This window comes from Medicago sativa, chromosome 8 (assembly GCF_051527215.1).
Source record: "Medicago sativa cultivar Bolivia chromosome 8, Bolivia_mono, whole genome shotgun sequence".
NCBI lineage: Eukaryota > Viridiplantae > Streptophyta > Magnoliopsida > Fabales > Fabaceae > Medicago > Medicago sativa.
Genome location: NC_140756.1, coordinates 70,601,170 through 70,621,210, shown reverse-complemented (window position 1 = coordinate 70,621,210; position 20,041 = coordinate 70,601,170). Strand labels below are relative to the sequence as shown.

Here is a 20,041-nt window from a genome sequence, read left to right as displayed (position 1 = left end):
TTGTTAAAAACAAGTCGGAGGGAGAAGAGAGGAAAAAACACAGGAAGCATCGACTGTGAATTTTCGGTGTAAAGAATCAAATGGGGCGAGCTCTCCTTTTATAGGGAGAGTTTGTAACAAAAAACGAGTGACTTGGGGATTAAGTCTGCTTAATCCTTAAGCAAACGCGTTTTGTTTCTTAATTGGATATATCCGGAAGTTTCTGGATATGCTTTTGGATCGGGTCGGATCGTAACAAATTTATTTGTTACGCGTAGCGCTTACGGATAATGATTAAATTAATTAATTAATTAATTTAACATTTTCAAGTGACAAAAAAAATATATATCAATTTTTTTTTTAAGCGTTCACCCGTTCACAAAATTGGGTACCCCAAGGGCACACCCTTGGAGGTCACTTTTCCCATATATAAACACTTACTAGTTGGGGTGACCCTTCAATGTGGGACATTTTTAAGTCACACCCACACACTAGTTTTTTCATAGTGTTTTTCTTTCCAATTTTCTTCACTAGAATTAACTAGTGTTCCAACAATCCCCCACTTGACTTCAAAATGGTTTCGAGAAATAACGTAAAACGTTTCCATAAGATTTGCTAATATACAAAGGTGTCGCCAACAACTTGAACCTTAGCATAGTGGAAGGTATTCCGATTTAACAAGAGTTGCTTACAGCATTGAACTCTATCTCAGACATAGAATCCACACACAAACCTTTTCATAGGTGTATTCTAAAAGCCCGTGCGTTTTAAGGCCCTGCACGTGTATCCCGGTTTTAACGAATGCTCTAGGAATTCTGCCTCGAAATTCCATAGGACTGGCCTAAGTTCCACATTCGTATAGGTGAGTCTATCAAGGGTACTCCTGTAGCTGTGTACCCCACTCAACATAGAGTATAGATCTCATTAAGAGTTACTATTACCTCATCCTTCTTTCGCTGCAGGATCATGCTCTCTATATTCTTTCTCTCATAGCATGTTCTACCACTTCATGACTTGTTTTTACCCATTGAACCTATTTCTTGGGATCTCCAGTCATGTAGGTCGGGTTACCATCACTTGTGGGCTATAGGCATTAGTCCCATCCTACTGGATGTTTCTTGGACTTTCTCTCTATTAAGTCCTTTCGTCAAATGATCAGCTAAGTTTTCATTCGTACGTACAAAATCAACTCTAACCGCTCCATTTAGAGATACACTCTCTAATCGTGCTATGTTTTCGCCTTATCTGTCGTCTCTTACCATTGTAATAACGATTCTTAATCTTTGCAATAGCCGCGGTACTATCGCAATGAATTAACACAGCCGGTAACGGTTTCTCCCATGAAGGGATTTCAGCTAGCAAGAATCTTAGCCAACTTGCTTCTTCACTAGTTTTCTCTAGTGTTCTCATCTCAGATTCATTACATAGTGGACTGAGTCAATATCATTTGTTTTAACAAACAACTCCTCTAGTGATGCTCAATGTGCAAACATTAGTCGCTAAATATTCATCTGAAAGACGTTCTATTTTTATATCTTGTACCATTTAGGTTCAATATGTTACTCCTAGTGAAGTAATCTTAGAGTCATAGTCTTCTCATGACTCTTTCTATAGCATGGCAATGCTTCTAATCTGTCTACTAGTAAACTTGCACAAGAGTTTCACGACATCGACAATGTCGGATCTAATACATTCATTGGCATACCTAAGTGCTGCCAATGATGCTCGTATATTCTGTTTTTCTAATTCCATCTCAAGTGTTCTTACACTTGGATCATAATATGTGATTGCAAGTTTACATTTCTTTAAGATCTTCTCAACTTTGTGAGAATTATCAAAAAAGTTATCTTTTCTGATCTAGTAATCTTGAAACCAAGAATTACTTCAATTTTTTGTTTAGGTCTTTCTTATCAATGTTGTTGATAAACAATGATTTCACATAATTCATAACATGAATCTTTTAATAAAAAATGAGCAAGTCGTCTTCATAGAGATATATGATCGTGCAAATATTATTTGTCACTTTCATTCACTTTATACTCATTCGATAACATTAGAATGTCAAATTTTTCATGCCATTCCTCAGGAGTTTATTTTAGACCTCACAAAGAATTATCTAACTTACAGACTTTGTTTTCTTGTCCATGAATTGCAAAATTTTTCAGGTTGTTCCATATAGACTTGTTCTTCTAGTTCACCATAAAAAGGCAACTTTCACATCCTTTTGGAGTACAATCGAGTTATAAATGGCGGCTAAAGGGACTAGTACTCTTATGGATATGATTTTCGTGACTGGTGAATGAATGTCGAAGAAGTCTATATTTTTCTCTTTATCTAAAACCTTTGACTACAAGGAAAGCCTTGTATTCATCAACCGTACCATCAGGTTTTAGTTCATTTTATTTCAAAAATCCAAATACAACCGATTGGTTTTGCAACTATGAGACAAGTCAACTAAGTTTCATGTTTTGTTAGACTCTGGAAAATCCATTTCATCGTTTATTGTTTCTTGCCATAATTCAGCATCCATTAAGGATATAGCTTTTTAAGGCTTAATGGATCTTCTTCCATTGTATAAACCAAGTTCATACTCTTTAGCAATTTTAGCTTTCTTACCTCCTTGAGGTTCTATAACATCTCGTACGATGTTTTCATAACTGTTTCATAACTATTTCTGATAACATGAATGTGATCAGATTTAGTACCCCCACTAGTTCTTAATTTTTAAAAGGGAAATTTAATTTGCCCCCACTAATGTCGTGCTCCCATTAGAGCCCCCACTAGTGGCCCCACTATTCTTTAGTTAAAGGGGTATATATTTACATAGAATTCGACATCTTTTAAATTCTATGATCACTTTAACATTTAGGTCATAAAACCTATATGTTTCGTTATTTATCGCATACCCGATGAATACATATTCATAGGCTCTACTAGTGAGTTCAACTCTCTTGGGGTCCAGGATCTAAATATAGTCCAGACAATCCCAAGTTCAAAAAATAAGACAAGTTGGATTGTCTTTTCTTCAAAAATTTCTTAATTAGAATTTTTGTTCTTAGACTTGGGTACTCTATAAATTTCAATTTTCGTTATAAAAATTGAACATTCAAGCTCATCAATTTTATTTTCCAAAATTCACAGTCATCAATAAATATGATAAAAATATCATTTTATCATTTCTAATTTATGTGTCTTCAAATTAACACATATCATAATTTATTATGTTTAGAGATTCAATTCTCTAAATTCTGATTTATATGAACTTTTGGTTCATATATCTTGACTGCAATAAATATAATTGTCTAATTATATAACGTTGGAATTAAGTCCAAGTTACTCAAAAATTAAACTTGTTCATGATCAATTTTGATATGTCAAATATTAAAATCACACAACTAATAAAATAGAAGGAGAATTTAATTTTTAACATACCATCAAAGTGCAGTCTTTTCCCACAAGAATGCATGGTACACAAATCTTTCTTTAAGTCTGAGTTAACTCAGTCTTATTCAATAGAAATCTGAAATTCAGATTCTTTCTTATTTTTATATGAAATATTTGAAACAAATTTCTCATATAATTTCTAATTCAACAAAACCTTTTTCAATTTGATCCATTCATTGATTTTTCAATGTTCATATTTTGTACAGGAACCATTATGATGGTTAAATTGTCTTCTTGTTCGACGGTACATCCCAAACTATTCATTAAAGAGGCTCTGTTGAGAACATGACCGATCAACTTTAACAATTTATTTCTTATCATGATGATGATTATATAATAAGAATTTCATGTTACTGATTCATAAGGAAAAACAACACGTAAGCATGTGTTATTAATTTTCATCCTGAAATTTTTTGAGTTAATCAAGACAAAACCGCAACCTCACGTTATTTTTCTTTTTCAGTCCAAACATTTTCTTATGTTTCACAAACTCGTCTGTTTTATCATTATCAATGATAATCTTAAACTTTTTAGTGTTGTTGTTATATCAACAACAAACACTTCATCGTTTCGGTCGAAATATGTAATTCTTATAGCTTGATTTATCCATAATTTATTTAGGGACAATTTAATCTCAATAAGTAACATCTCCGGTAGACATAGCATATCGAAACGTCTTAAAATTGTTGTTTTTGGATTTCCAAACTGTTAAATTTGGATTTCCAAATTCTGTTATCTACCGAAGTTGTTACTAGGTTGAGTCACGACCAGGTCGCTCTCTTTAAGACGTTTCGTGGCACTACCCAAAGTTGTGCAAGGTAGACTATCAACCACGCCGCCTCCAGGATAAAACAAGCCCAGCTACAACTGTTCGATTAACTACTGCACTGTAGAAAAATCGTTCGAGAATTACACCCTCAAAATATGGCTCAATCGTTTGATCGAAGCCACTCGATACGGTACGTAACCGCTCTATTCGAAACCGTTCAAATTAATATGGTATTATTACCATTCTATTATGGTGCTGAGACCACTCAAATATGGTGTTACCACCATTCTAACTTCTCCAAAACATGAATATGGCACTACGACCACTCAAATATGGTGATACCACCATTTCTCTTTAAAATAATATATATATACTGTTAAGATCATTCTTTAATATGATCTTAATAGTACTCTATATTCCGAAGAATCATATATTATCGAAGGGACTATGAACTTAAGACCAAGGGACTATGGTCTTAAGAACACTCTTAATACCGAAGGGATAGAAAGGAGTAGAAGCAGAAGAAACTTGTTAAAAACAAGTCGGAGGGAGAAGAGAGGAAAAAACACAGGAAGCATCGACTGTGAATTTTCGGTGTAAAGAATCAAATGGGGCGAGCTCTCCTTTTATAGGGAGAGTTTGTAACAAAAAACGAGTGACTTGGGGATTAAGTCTGCTTAATCCTTAAGCAAACGCGTTTTGTTTCTTAATTGGATATATCCGGAAGTTTCTGGATATGCTTTTGGATCGGGTCGGATCGTAACAAATTTATTTGTTACGCGTAGCGCTTACGGATAATGATTAAATTAATTAATTAATTAATTTAACATTTTCAAGTGACAAAAAAAATATATATCAATTTTTTTTTTTAAGCGTTCACCCGTTCACAAAATTGGGTACCCCAAGGGCACACCCTTGGAGGTCACTTTTCCCATATATAAACACTTACTAGTTGGGGTGACCCTTCAATGTGGGACATTTTTAAGTCACACCCACACACTAGTTTTTTCATAGTGTTTTTCTTTCCAATTTTCTTCACTAGAATTAACTAGTGTTCCAACATAATCTAATGTAGCAACATGCATCACTCAACAAGTCTTTCATTACTTTCAAGCATCTCAACCACCTGGCTCATATTAGGCCTAATATCCCTATCTTCCTCCACACACTCCAAAGCAACTTTAGCCAAAATTTCCATCTTAATTAAATCACAATTATTCACTATTGAAGGATCCATAATTTCTTCCACCCAACATGAACTCTTCTTTTTCTCTCTTACCCAAGTTACCAACCTTCCATTGTATGCCACTTCCCCATCAACTCCTTCTATATTCATCATTGTTGAACTTTTTCCAGTTATCATCTCCAACAAAACAATCCCATAACTATAAACATCCACTTTAGATGTTATTGGTAAATTGAAAACCCATTCAGGAGCCATATATCCTCTTGTTCCTCTAATCATTGAGAATTTTGAATTGCTATTGACATTGTTTCTATTTCTCAGCTTAGACAATCCAAAGTCTGCTAACTTAGGTTGATAGTTAGAATCAAGAAGTATATTTTGAGGTTTTATATCACAATGCAAAATCCACTCCAAACATTCTTCATGTAGATAAGCTAGGACTCTAGCTGTTCCTAAAGCAATATCATACCTTTTACTCCAATCAAGCATGTTAGTTTTAGATGAAAGATTTTCAGCTAAAGAGTCATTCTTCATGTACTCATATACCAAAATTCTATGCTTACCTTCAACACAATATCCCCACATTTCAATCAAGTTCATGTGGTTAAGCCTTCCGATGATGCTTACTTCAGCAAGAAACTCTCCTTCTCCTTGTTTAGCTTCATTCAATCTCTTTATTGCTGCTTGTCTTTGATCTGGTAGTGTACCTATGTATACAACCCCTCCTCCACCTCTTCCAATCTCATTACTGAAATTCTTGGTTGCCACCTTCAACTCTGAGTAACTATATCTTCTGAATCCCAATAATGTATGATGATAGCTATTTTGATCTGAAGTAGCTTTTTTCTTGGTCTTGAATAAAAAAAGAAAAACCAAGAAAAAGCAAACTAATTCAAAACAACCAACTGCAATTGAAAGCCAAAGGAAAAACTTCACCATATGGTTTGTTGGTTTTCTGGCATAGTCTTTATGAAGTTGCACCAAACAAACATGGTCTTTTACACTTATAGACTCTTCTTTAGTGAAGTTATTACCTTTTGGAAGTCTCAAGTAAGTTGTTCCTCGAAAACTTGGTGAATGCCTCCCATTCAACAAATTTAGCTTTGTATAGCATTTGAAGATGCCTTGGTCCCTTTCAAATGTGTATTGGAATCCTTTGCAGTCACAATCTTGTAAACATAAACTCTCACAATTTTTGTAGGTACTATTTTCAACAAAATTAATGTCATAACCATAAAGCTCAAAACCTGGTAATTTTAAAAAGGTAGAATGACTTCTATTGCAAGTAAAATCAAACATAGGCTCACAACCATAAGACCAATCATTATGGTTCTTCACTTTATACCCTGGCAAACAAGAACACTTTTTACCCTTTTTTGAATGATAGCTACAAGTGCTATTTTCACCACAAATTCCATGAATGGTGCATGTATCATATATGACTTGCCATGAAACATACCAATTTTCTAACAAACTTTTTCGACTGTAAACACGAATATTACCATCTGAATCCATGGTTAATCTTCTTTGCATAACCGTACCGTAATCATATGTGGAAAAAATGTAATTATCAGATGAAATAAACTTTCCATGAGAATCCAACAAAGCAATTCTACTACTATTATAATTGAACCTTCCAGCTTCCCAACTTAGCAACCAAGGTGGTGGCCAATATGTGCTTGAAACATCAGGACCATCATATTCTAGACGAATAATATTATTATCATCAAAAAACAGCTTATAGAAGCCAGAAGAATGATTACTGTGACTTCTTGAAGAAACAAGTTTTGTGTATCTAGTGAGAGGTTGATTAGGAAGGAGAGTATTTGTTGGAAAATCATAGCTTTGCCACAAGATCGTAGTACCTTGAAGCTCACGTAACACAAGATTGCCATCTTCTTTTAGATACAACTCTAGTGGAGTGTTTGATTGTGTGTTTGAAGACCAAATGTTGTTTTGACCGGCATCAAGCAAAATGATATTACCCGTGTTGAAGAGGGAAAGCTTTGAGAGCTTACCTGTTTGAATATGTTAGTTAATTGTTTGTTGTTGCAATTGCAATGTAATTAGCTATATAGCATAGAGTACATATATATAATGAAAATATACGTGATGTCCAAGTGCAAATTCGTTTTTTGATTCAACATGTATGTATTTTTTATTTGGGTAAAAATGTCTAGTGTATATTTAAAAAAGAAAGAAACATAAGAACAAAAGAATGTTCTAAGGGACCACACGTTGCTTCCTGTAAAATGTCACAGGTTTGGATTTTCCGATAGTTGCCTTAGGCATAATGCTTGACGTAGGTCTTTGTGGTGGGATCTTGTGGAAATTTTGAACTAAGGAGTATGGGTCGTCCCTAAAGGAGTATTATATAAATTATGAAAGAGATGAGGTTTAAAATTCGATTTTTACTAGTAATAATTAATGCCCCTCTCTATTTCGTGGGGCTAGATTTATTTGTCCATACTCCTCAACATTTTGATAACATTATCAATATCAATTTTTTCTTCTCCTCTCTTAATTAACTTAGCCATCACCATTTTCCCCCTCTTCTTTATACATGAGAGAGTGATTTATGGTCAATTTTGGCATATGAAATCTCCAAATTGTATTTTTTTGTTCCTCTTTTACTTAAATGAGTGATTTTTAGAAATGAATTCTTTCAATTTCTCATAATTGTTTTTTTGAACAAGCTCTCACAATTGTTATATCTAAATCATTATAATGTGAGAGAGAAAAATAGATATAAAATTATAAAGAAAAGATGACATTGATTTTGTGGTTAAGATGTAACAATTGAGAAAAATTGAAACAATTTCAATGGAGAGAATCCACTTCCTTTTTCATCTCATATGTTATTTGAGTTGTGTGTGGTTCTTAATAAAATGATTCGTTTTTCTATTTTTATTGATGAAATGAATTTCATTGAAACACCTTTGTTAATGAAACAAATGAAATACCTTTTTTTTTTAAAAAATGTGGAGAGTAATGATATCTAACAGTATGTGGACAAATAAATTAATTTTTTAAATAAAAATAAACATTATTCATCCATTTAAATTGATAGTGTACATCCATACATCATATAAATTTAAAGTTGCTAAAAGCAAAAACGACAATTTTATGAACAAACTCGCAACATTCAAGTTAATAACATAAAACAACAAAATGCATAAACTTATAAGTATAACTATTATCAAGTGCCCAAAATACTCATGCCTTCGGATTCGTAATGTTGATGATGCCAAAATCATAATTGGATTTGCGCTCTATCGAAACAATTCTTTTAAGTTGAGTCAAATGAACATCGTCTCAAGATGGAAAATCAAAACAAAGATTGCACTAAAACAACATAATTACACATTAAAAAAATAAAATACAAAAGAAAAGTTATATATATATATATATATATATATATATATATATATATATATATATATATATATATCACGGAAGTGAATTCTCTACATTGAAATTGTCTAAATTTTTTTCAATTGTTACATCTCAACCACAAGCTCAATATCATCTTTTCTTTATAACTGTTATGTGGTATTAATTATTTAGAGTCAAATAAATCATGTGTTCCTCTAAATTAGATGTTTGAAGTCTAATTTTTTTCTTCAATTGTTACATCTCAACCGCAAATTCAATATCATCTTTTTTTTTCAAAAAAAACTCAATATGATCTTTTCTTTATAACAAGTTAGTTCTTTTTGTTATTCCTTTTTTAATAAAGAATGTGTTTAGAAGGTTAGCCACATAAACATCTGAAGACTAAAAGGAATAAATTATTAAAAAAAGAACTAAACTTGTTAGTTTTCACAAACATTATTTTCTTTTCAATGAGTTACGGACATTAAATATAAAAGACTAAAATATGTATTTGATCTATTATTCATGTTATGTTTTTATTTTTTAGTTTCAATAATATACTTTTGGTAGCAAGGGTTTCAAATATAACATTTTTTCTACCAAAAGTATATTATTGAAACTCTAACCCCTTTTTCTCTTTCTCATATTTCTCTCTTTCTACACTATAAAAGTGTAAAAAATATAATTTCTTCTCCGGTCGTTTGTTTCTTTTTGAAATATTTTATTGTTGTTCCTTATTTTTCTTGTGGCCGGCCTGTCGCTGGCTCCGAATCAACTTCATTTGAATAGAAAAAAACAGTACCTTGGTTACCGTACAAACAGACACGTTAATCATATATAGAGACCAAGAGCATCAATGCATGGAAGGTACCTAGCTCAATATGGTACGCTGATTTTTTAATATGTTTCCACTTTCTGCTATTCTTTTAAGAGCCACTTCTTGTTATTTTAGCTAGGTGTGATAGTGGTCACAGCATAGGGTATCTGCGATCTGAAAAGTAAGTAAGACGATCACAGGGTCTTACTTGGGTTCTAGACAAATTAAGACAATTACGGGGTTTTTCTTGGGTTCCCAATCTAAGAAGGAGGATATTGTCATGTTTGTTAAGAATAATCTTGTGTTTGAGGAAAATGGTGTAACGGTGGAACCTGTATTTCAGTTGATGCAAAACAAAATATTGACGAGTTTCCGTTCATGTTGAAGCTTCGCATGTTGATTTTAGTGTGTCCTAACTTGGTGACAATGAAGATACATGGAAAGTCAAAGACGACATGGTTAATTGGGTACGTCGACAAGAAAATAGGCAGAGATTTGCTATTTTTATAGTAAGATCCAATTTAAAGAGATCAATGTTACAAATAGGTTGTGAAAGGAGTGGTGATTACGAAGTACCCAAGAAGAAAGTGAAGCAAGGAACCACGTGCTCAAGAAAACGTGGGCAGTTCATGTTATGTAAATAGGGAAACAAAGGAATGATGATTGACTATTCTTAATGGAGTTCAAAACCATAAGATGATGTCAAAGTTAGAAGGACATATTATTGCGGGAAGATTAATAGGGGAAGATAGGAAGCTCGTTGGTGATTTGACCAAGAGTTTGGTGCATCCAAAGAATATTCTGAAGAAATTGAAGGAAAAAGAAAAGAGTGTCTAACGCATATAAAGAAAATGTACAATGAACGTCAAAGAATAAAAAAGGCAAACAGAGGTGACAAGTCAGGGATGGAACGTCCGGTCGCAAAGTTGAAGGAGCATAAATATGTTTATTTTCATCAGAAAAAATCTGTGACTATTATGGTTCAGGAAATATTTTGGGCTCGTTCAAAATCTATTAAGCTGTTTAACAATTTTCCAATTGTTTTGATCATGAACTCCACATATAAAGCCAACATGTACATAATGCCATTGTTTGAGATAGTTTGGGACACCTCAACCGATATGATATATTCTATTGCTTTTGCTTTTATGATGTTTAAGAAAGAGGATAACTTCACTTGGGTTTTACAGATGTTCTTTCATCTTCTTAATTCAAAGGAAAATATGCCAAAGATAATTTGATGAATGTCGTAACAACTATTTTCCCTAAAACTACCGGATTACTTTGTCATTTTCATGTTGGTAAAAATGCTAAAGCTAAACGCATCACATACTACATAGTCAAACCTAAGGTTGTGAAAATGGATGAGAAAGATAAGGAAGTCAAAGAGGCGAAGGTTGGTAAGATAGTTAAAAATATGTTTAGAGCATGTAAAAATGTGGTTGAGTCTCCTTCAAAAGAATCATATGCTGATGTTGTAGAGAAATTCTGTAATGTTTGTAAAAAATTCCCAAAGTTCCTTACCTCTGTTGAAACTACCATATTGAATATTGTTAAGGAAAAAATAGTGACGACATGGACAGACTGTGTCTTGCATCTTGGTTGTAGAACCACCAACAAAGTTGAAGGAGATCATGAAAAATTGAAAAAATATTTGAGTAATAGTGTGGACATTTGACTACATCGGGAGGCAATACATGATATGTTAGAGGGATAGTTAACTGAGATGTATGTATCCTTTGGGATGAGTTGTACTATCTTTGAATACAGATACAAAGAAAACATTTTGTAAGCTGAGTTGGAGGGTTGTGTTTCTAGAGCTGATTGAGCTTTATTTTTGAGGAAGCAAAACACTCAAGGAAAGTGGCATGGATAAGAAAAAGTGTGGTTGTGTAATAAGGACATCATATGAGTTATCTTGTGCATGTATTAATGCTATGAAGATCCGTCACAAGAGGCCTATTCGATTAGATGAAATAAACCCTCACTGACAAAGGTTATGTATGGATGAAGAAGAAGGCGAAGATGGTTTTTCTGTCATGGATGAGTGAAATGGTATGCAGAAATGTCTCAAAAAGTCCCTTACAAAATGAAACTAGACATCAAGGAGGTTACGCGTCAGTTAGCATTTCGAGAGATTACAATGTTGACTCAACCACCAAGAAATGTACAAACCAAAGGGGCAAAAAAAAAAAAGAGTGCGATCTATACCAAAAGAGGCATCGACTAGTTGAATTCCATCTTTGTGGGAGTATGCTGATTCACAATTTTCCAATAGTCAATCGTCACCAACAAAGTCATCATTTCCTAAAAGGAAAGATGTTCGTGTTGGAAATCCATCACGCTCTCCGGTTTCAACACCTAGTCGGGTTCCAAAGTTTATTCTGGTTCCAACGCCTATTGATCATATGCCAAAATTCATGAAACCATTTATTGAAAAAATTGTGGATGTTAAAGGCGATGGAAATTGTGGATTTTGGGTTATGGGTGAGCACATGAGTTTGACTGAAGAAGGTCATCCTATGCTTTGCATAGCATTCCTTACAGAGGTGAAAGAACTTATGAGTGACTATATGCAGGTATTTGGGAGTGAGGAGCTTTTCAACTATATGTTGAATGGTTTATACCCTCCCTAAAATTGTAGTGGAATGACTTTCAAAGATGAGTGATTGACATTTCCGAAAATGGGTCACATTGTTGCAACTTGTTACAATAGGGTTTTAGTTGAGTTGATAAATCATAAAATCAATATTTCTAAGACTTTTTTTTCCTTCCCAATTAGAGGTAGTCCACCACCTAACCCAAATCCACATCATGTGTCTTGCCTTAATCCCCAAACATTTTTTTTTAAAGATTGTTGTCCAATACCTCCACCGTCAAAGGAGTGGAAGCAACACGATAGGGGTGAGGCTGAGACATGGGAAGATACTTTTTTGGATAGACAAACTTGGTTATGAGACCTCATGGGTATTGAAAAATGAGAGAAACAACCGAAAAAAGAATCAAATGAATTCAATCCAATTTTGTGCGATATTTCTCATAAAGCAAAAGAATAATTTGAAGTTATTGAAGAAGATGAAGATGATTCAATTTCACTAGATATCATATGACACTTTTTTCGGTGTTCATCCTTTTTTGGTCGATAATACATCGACATATTTTTTGTGGTCGATAATGTAACACCATTTTTTGTGTGGCCAATATATAAATAATTTTATATAAATTATATAAATATATAACTTTTATTTGGTGGACAAAGCACCGACAATTTATATGATTATTATTGCATTATAATTTATATAAATATATGTCTTTGTTTGATCAACAATTTACTTTAACTTTCATTTCGTTTTATTTTGATATTAGTTATTCTATCTACACCTGTCAAGTGAAACATGCCTGAAGATGGAAAAGTTGAAACTCATGTCTGATACTCCATTTTCAAGTTGAACGATTAAGGTTTTATTTAACCTCCACCGACAAATTAGATGAAGACACAATTTAACAAATACTTTGTCCATCTTGCTGAAAATAAAACTATATCTCATGTATTTGTGCAGGTACCATACATAGATCTGGAGGCATATAAAAATGAAGATCTCTTTAAAACCGTTACTTATTCTCAGGCTATTCATAATGTTGACAATGTAGCATCCATGTCTAAGCCGATGATTGAAAATAATAAGCTACATTTTTTTGTTCGTTCAAATTGCGATTATCCAAATTGTCATTAGAGATTTGATGTCATTTTCTGAAGTTTTAAGTTTTTTTATGTATTGTTGTGTAATCTGTTGTCAAAAACTCGTAATGTTGGGCTTTTGTTGAATTTCAACCAGCCGTGTATTGTTAATGTAATGTGAAATTGGTGTTGTGTTATTGAATTATGAATGATTATCTAATGGTGTTGCTTATGTTCGAGTATTGTTGGTGAATTTGTTGTACTACTTATGTAATTGTGTTTATGAGTTATAAGTGTTGAAACATGCCTATTTGTGTTGACATTACAAGTGTTGTTGTCTGGATATCAGAGCGCAACGACAGTATACTGCTGCTGACACAATGCTAGTTAACTGCAGTTTGCTTCCCATTGGAAATTAATTGTTGTTGGAGATAGTAACATAATTTTGAGGTATGGAGAACAATTCTTGAAGTTTAAAGAGAAATTTCCTAGATCAAAAGTTTGTTTTTTCAAATAAAAAAATAATTTTGCTAACTAATGTCCTAAAGACATTGATTAAGGAATCCATTAATAAAAACTTTGTTTTAAAAATATAATTTTTTCCTTTTTTTTTGGGTACATATAAATTTTTACTTTTATCTTAACAATAATGACAATTTTTTTATGCAAACTTATTTATTTTACTACTTTAATTAATGCCCCAGGGCAAGCGTTAGTATAACCCTAACAAATAATACTTTTTCCACTTCCTTATTAAATATGTTCGGTAAAAAAAAAATAACGGATAGTTTATAGTGGATGATTTGTTGAGCGTATATCAGATAATTGATAAGCTATTTGATAGCTTATAATAGATAAGTTATTTGATTGAATTTAATGGTCGAAATATATCATATAAATATGAAATGACTATTTTTAATTTATTTTAATTAAAATAACAAATGTAAAATTGAGAGGAAAAAAATGATAAGTTGTACGTTTAGTTATAAAGCACTTGAATGAACTTATCAAAAAACACTATAAATTAGTAAAAATAGTCTATAGTATAAACTCATGAGAAAATAATGCTTATCAAAAGGTATATTTTAGTTACATGAGCTTATAATTTATTTTAATAGCAAAGATAAACATAAAGGCTAAAACAAGTCACAAGTACAAGGCATACTTAAATTCAGCAATGGAGAGAAAACAACTAAAGTAACTAGGTGCGCATGAAGGAGTTTTTTTTTTTTTTTTTTTGTTGATAAAAACACAATGAATACATCACACTCAAAGCCAAATCTCCGAAGCCAACAGAAGAAACTCATGACCACCAACTAACCACCTCAACACCCAACGAGCTCCTATCACAACATGGAGAAGAAGGAGGAAAAAAAAAAAAATCGTGCCTACAATGTAGGGCGACCGAAAGGAGACAACCAACCAATCAAAGATGGTCTGACTCGTCACCATCACAGAATAAAGGAAAATCTTGTATGGACACAATCGAAAATCAATATCATTTAGACACTCTCACATTAAATGAGTAAAATTTCAGAAAAAATATTTAATCACACCAATTGGCATCATTCAATTTTATTTTCTTTATTTTTTATTTTTGGTTTTGTGTGTGTCCAAATATATTTATTTGGGTTTGTATCCAAATAAACATACCTCACACAATAATATATGTTCCAACATAGGACTTGAATTTTTGGCATAAAAAAATTATTTTGATCTACTTCATGACAGTAACTCCCTAGATGATACAATCAAAAGATCTTTCAATGCTTAAGTATAAATAATCAAAAGATCTTTCAATGCTTTTAAGTATTATAAATGACACATAGAATACAAGATAAAAATTATAAAGTTCAGTCAAGACAAAAATATAGGAAAAAAATTATCATAAAAAAATCAACTCTTACATATGTATTGAACACACTTTCATTTGCTAACGATATATTATATTATAAAATGTTTAAATTAAACAATTACCCTTGACCAAGAAAAATCAAACAATTACCCATTTTTATTCTTACTAGCGAATAGATGGACACTAATGTGTCCTTCCGTCTATCCATTTTTATATTGTGTTTAACTGGATACAAAAAGAGATATCGATTTTCATATATACTATTATAAATATTAAACTAATCCACCGAAATTGACACCGGAGAAAATCGAATACTCTGAAGAGGAACACACTCCAATAACCCAATCTAACACCACCGGACCAACCCAAGGGTTAAAAAAAAAATTTTGGTTAATAAAAATAACGAATTTCTTATGGTTTCAAATTGCTCCTATTTTAGTTGAGTAGTTCCTATTATAATAAAATTTAATATTTTTTTAATTAACAGTTTAAATAATATTATAAAACGAATTAAATAGTAAATAAAATAGTTTAAATGAAGGGTAAATTCGGAATAGGGAAAAATTCAACCCAAAAAACTGTATTCCTTTTATATATTGTTATAGATGAATTTTAAAATTTACAAATGCTTTTTTTTTTTAAAGAAAAATTTACAAATACTAATAAATTTGATACATTCATAAATGTCACATTGAAACTTTTTAAAAATTAAACTTGCGCAACAGGCGAGGTCATATAATATGCTAAAGGAAAATGCTATTTATCTAGAAAAATAGCATCAAGAATTTTTCAAGACACATGTGGCAAGTTTTAATTGCATGATTATTAGCATAGGTAAACCATGTAGGTTTATCAAGATCAAGAGACCAAATAATCTAATGTAGCAAACATACATCACTCATCAAGTCTTACTTTCAAGCATCTCAACCACCTGACTCATATTAGGCCTAATATCCCCATCTTCCTCTACACATTCCAAAGCAACTCTAGCCAAAATTTCCATCTTACTTAAATCACAATTATTCAACATTGCATGATCCATAATTTCTTCCACCCAACATGCACTCCTCTTTTTCTCTCTTACCCAAGTTACCAACCTTCCATTATATGCCACTTCTCCATCAACTCCTTCTACATTCATAATTGTTGATTTTTTCCAGTTATCATCTCCAACAAAACAATCCCATAACTATAAACATCCACTTTAGATGTTATTGGTAAATTGAAAACCCATTCAGGAGCCATATATCCTCTTGTTCCTCTAATCATTGAGAATTTTGAATTGCTATTGACATTGTTTCTATTTCTCAGCTTAGACAATCCAAAGTCTGCTAACTTAGGTTGATAGTTAGAATCAAGAAGTATATTTTGAGGTTTTATATCACAATGCAAAATCCACTCCAAACATTCTTCATGTAGATAAGCTAGGACTCTAGCTGTTCCTAAAGCAATATCATACCTTTTACTCCAATCAAGCATGTTAGTTTTAGATGAAAGATTTTCAGCTAAAGAGTCATTCTTCATATACTCATATACCAAAATTCTATGCTTACCTTCAACACAATATCCCCACATTTCAATCAAGTTCATGTGGTTAAGCCTTCCAATGATGCTTACTTCAGCAAGAAACTCTCCTTCTCCTTGTTTAGCTTCATTCAATCTCTTTATTGATGCTTGTCTTTGATCTGGTAGTGTACCTATGTATACAACCCCTCCTCCACCTCTTCCAATCTCATTACTAAAATTCTTGGTTGCCACCTTCAACTCTGAGTAACTATATCTTCTGAATCCCAATAATGTATGATGATAGCTATTTTGATCTGAAGTAGCTTTTTTCTTGGTCTTGAATAAAAAAACAAAAACCACAAAAAAGAAAATTGATCCAAAACAACCAACTACAATTGAAAGCCACAGGAAAAATTTCACCATATGGTTTGCTGGTTTTTTGGCATAGTCTTTGTGAAGTTGCACCAAACAAACATGGTCTTCTACACTCATAGACTCTTCTTTGGTGAAGTTATTACCTTTTGGAAGTCTCAAGTAAATTGTTCCTATAAAACTCGGTGAATGCATCCCATTTAACAATTGTAGCTTTCTAAAGCATTTGAAGATGCCTTGGTCCCCTTCATATGTGTATTGAAATCCTTTACAGTTACAATCTTGTAAACATAAACTCTCACAATTTTTGTAGGTAATATTTTCAACAAAATTAATGTCATAACCATAAAAATCGAAACCTTGTAATTTTAGAAAGGTAGAATGATTTCTATTGCAAGTAAAATCGAATATAGGTTCACAACCATAAGACCAATCATTATGGTCTTCTTACCCTTTTTTGGATGATAGCGGCAAGTGCTATTTTCACCATAAATTCTATGAATGGCGCAAGTATCATATATCACTTGCCATGAAACATACCAATTTTCGGACAAGTTTTTTCAACTGTAAACACGAATATTACCATCAGAATCCATGGTTAATCTTCTTTGCATAACCATACCATAATCATATGTGGAAAAAATGTAATTATCAGATGAAATAAACTTTCCAATAGAATCCATCAAAGCAATTCTACTACTTTTATAATTGAACCTTCCAGCTTCCCAGATTGACAAATAAGGTGGTGGCCAGTATGTGCTTGAAACATCAAGACCATCATATTTGAGAAGAATAATATTGTTATCATCAAAGAGCAACTTATAGAAGCCAGAAGAATGATTACTCTGACTTATTGAAGAAACAAGTTTTGTGTATCTAGTAAGAGGTTGATTAGGAAGGAGAGTATTTGTTGGAAAATCATAGCTTTGCCACAAGATCTCAGTTCCTTGAAGCTCACGTAACACAAGATTGCCATCTTCTTTTAGATACACCTCTAGTGGAGTGTTCGATTCTGTGTTTGAAGACCAAATGTTGTTTTGACCGGCATCAAACAAAAGGATATTACCTGTGTTTAAGAGGGAAAGCTTTGAGAGCTTACCTGTTTAAGATTAGGAGGAGACAATGAGAACATTAGATGAGATGCAATTAGATTGCTAGAATCATAGTATTGTTTGTTATTGATAGACACAATATCAAGATTGTAGTATTAGGTCATACCATAGTCACATAATTTTGAAGTATGCCTACCCAATTTTGGATATATAGGGTATACTTTGTTGGTAGGATTGAGTTTCATATGCTACAATTCTAATTTCTCTAGAATTTCAAATTACTCCATCCAAACTATAAGTAATTTTTTTTTTGGTAATCCACGGTAATTCAGGTCTTTAACTACTTCCTATTAAAAAGCAAAGATCTATAACTATTAATAGATAGATGTCTCAAGATATCCCTACGGCTTAGACCATTTAAATCCTCTATGAGATTAATCATTAAGTTGATGACAAAAACATCTTTTGTTCTTATTAGGACTAAGCGACGCTAGACATTGAACCCGGAATCTTTTCCTTGGAGAGTGTGATATTGCCAACTCTCCCATCACCATCTTTGTCACTATAACCAAATTATACTAAGCAATTGTAGAATACTATAAAATTTGCATAAATTTTAACATTACCATTTACAGGGTTGTCACGGTTTGCTATCCAAACAATAGTGGCGGGGTTGTGAGTGTGAGGCTGCAGTTCAGTGAACCATATTCCAAAGGAAAAAGCATTTTCACCAACTTGAAAGAAGCCAGCTGAGAACGTTCCATTTGAAGAGACAATTACATCTTCTGCATGTTTCTCTACTGAAAGAGAGGAGCCTTTGTTCAATGATGATAATGAAGATGAACATTGGAAGGGAAATAGCAAGTATGCTAGGAAAAAATATGAAATTGTGAAAGCCATGTTAATTAACTGTTTGTTGTTGCAATTGCAATGTAATTAGCTATATAGCATAGAGTACATATATATAATGAATATATACGTGATGTCCAAGTGTGAATTCGTTTTTTTTAATTTTAAAAAAGGGGTGTGAATTCGTTTTTTGATTGAACAATATGTATTTTTTATTTGGGTAAAAATGTCTGGTGTGTATATTTAAAAAAAAAAAAGAAATGTTCCAAGCTAGGGCCACACGTTGCTTCCTGTAAAATGTCATATAGGTTGGTCTCCTAAGGTCTTTGTGGTGTGAAATCTTGCACTAAGGACTTTTGGGGTCGTCCCTAAGGTCTTTGTGGTGGGCTGCTGTGGAAATCTTGCCCTAAGAACTATGGGGTCGTCCCTAAAGGAGTATTATACAACACACGGGTAACTTATATAACAATAATAAAAATCAAAATTTTAATAACAAATAATGTCATTTAGTTTGATTTTAATTTTATGTATAATTTTAAAATGCGTGCACCTCAGGAAAGATAAAAAAAAATACCTTCCATTTTATGACTTACACTTATTTTAAAAAATGTTATTTAGTTTAATTTGGGTTTTATAGAATAAAAAGAGTATACTTATGTTACTAATGATTTATTTACCTAATTAAAAATTCAACATCATTTTATTTTATTTTTCATTTTTATTACTTGTATGAAAAAAAAAGATACGTGGTCAAATTAAGAAAATGTATACTTTCTACTTTAATGATAAATTGTCATTTTTTTATTGAATAATGTTAGTAACACACGCTTTTCAACACACTTATTTTTTTATTTTTTAATCAATTAATTATCCATAATTGGGGCACTAAATTAGAATAATGATATGAAATATGAATAATTTAATAGACAGATTTTTTGCTCTTATATATTAACACTCAAACGTCATATTATTTTATCCGAATTTATGTGTATCCTTTCTTACTAATTCTCAATCTCTAATCTCTCTGTCTCAATTCTATTAGCACAAGATCGCAAGTCATTGACTTTTGACAGCAACCAAAATCATAAGTGTCAGTGTCATATAGATATAATAGTCTCTTTTAAGATAAGATTCCAAGAGATCTATTTATTTATTAAA

General features: G+C 32.2%; 1 protein-coding gene and 1 pseudogene across 2 annotated transcripts; both read right to left on the bottom strand.

The window, feature by feature from the left end:
- Positions 1–5,261: 5,261 nt before the first annotated feature.
- LOC146901074 (putative receptor protein kinase ZmPK1) lies at positions 5,262–7,670 on the bottom strand. Its single transcript, XM_085737015.1, has 2 exons — positions 7,616–7,670; positions 5,262–7,396 (listed from the first exon to the last, which is right to left on the bottom strand). The coding sequence occupies exons 1-2, from the start codon at positions 7,668–7,670 to the stop codon at positions 5,277–5,279; spliced, it is 2,175 nt and encodes a 724-aa protein (XP_085593141.1). The 3' UTR covers positions 5,262–5,276.
- An 8,209-nt stretch (positions 7,671–15,879) lies between these two features.
- Positions 15,880–18,988, bottom strand: LOC146901073 (putative receptor protein kinase ZmPK1; annotated as a pseudogene). Its single transcript, XR_015023955.1, has 2 exons — positions 18,661–18,988; positions 15,880–18,081 (listed from the first exon to the last, which is right to left on the bottom strand). The product of XR_015023955.1 is annotated as a putative receptor protein kinase ZmPK1 (transcript).
- Positions 18,989–20,041: the final 1,053 nt, after the last annotated feature.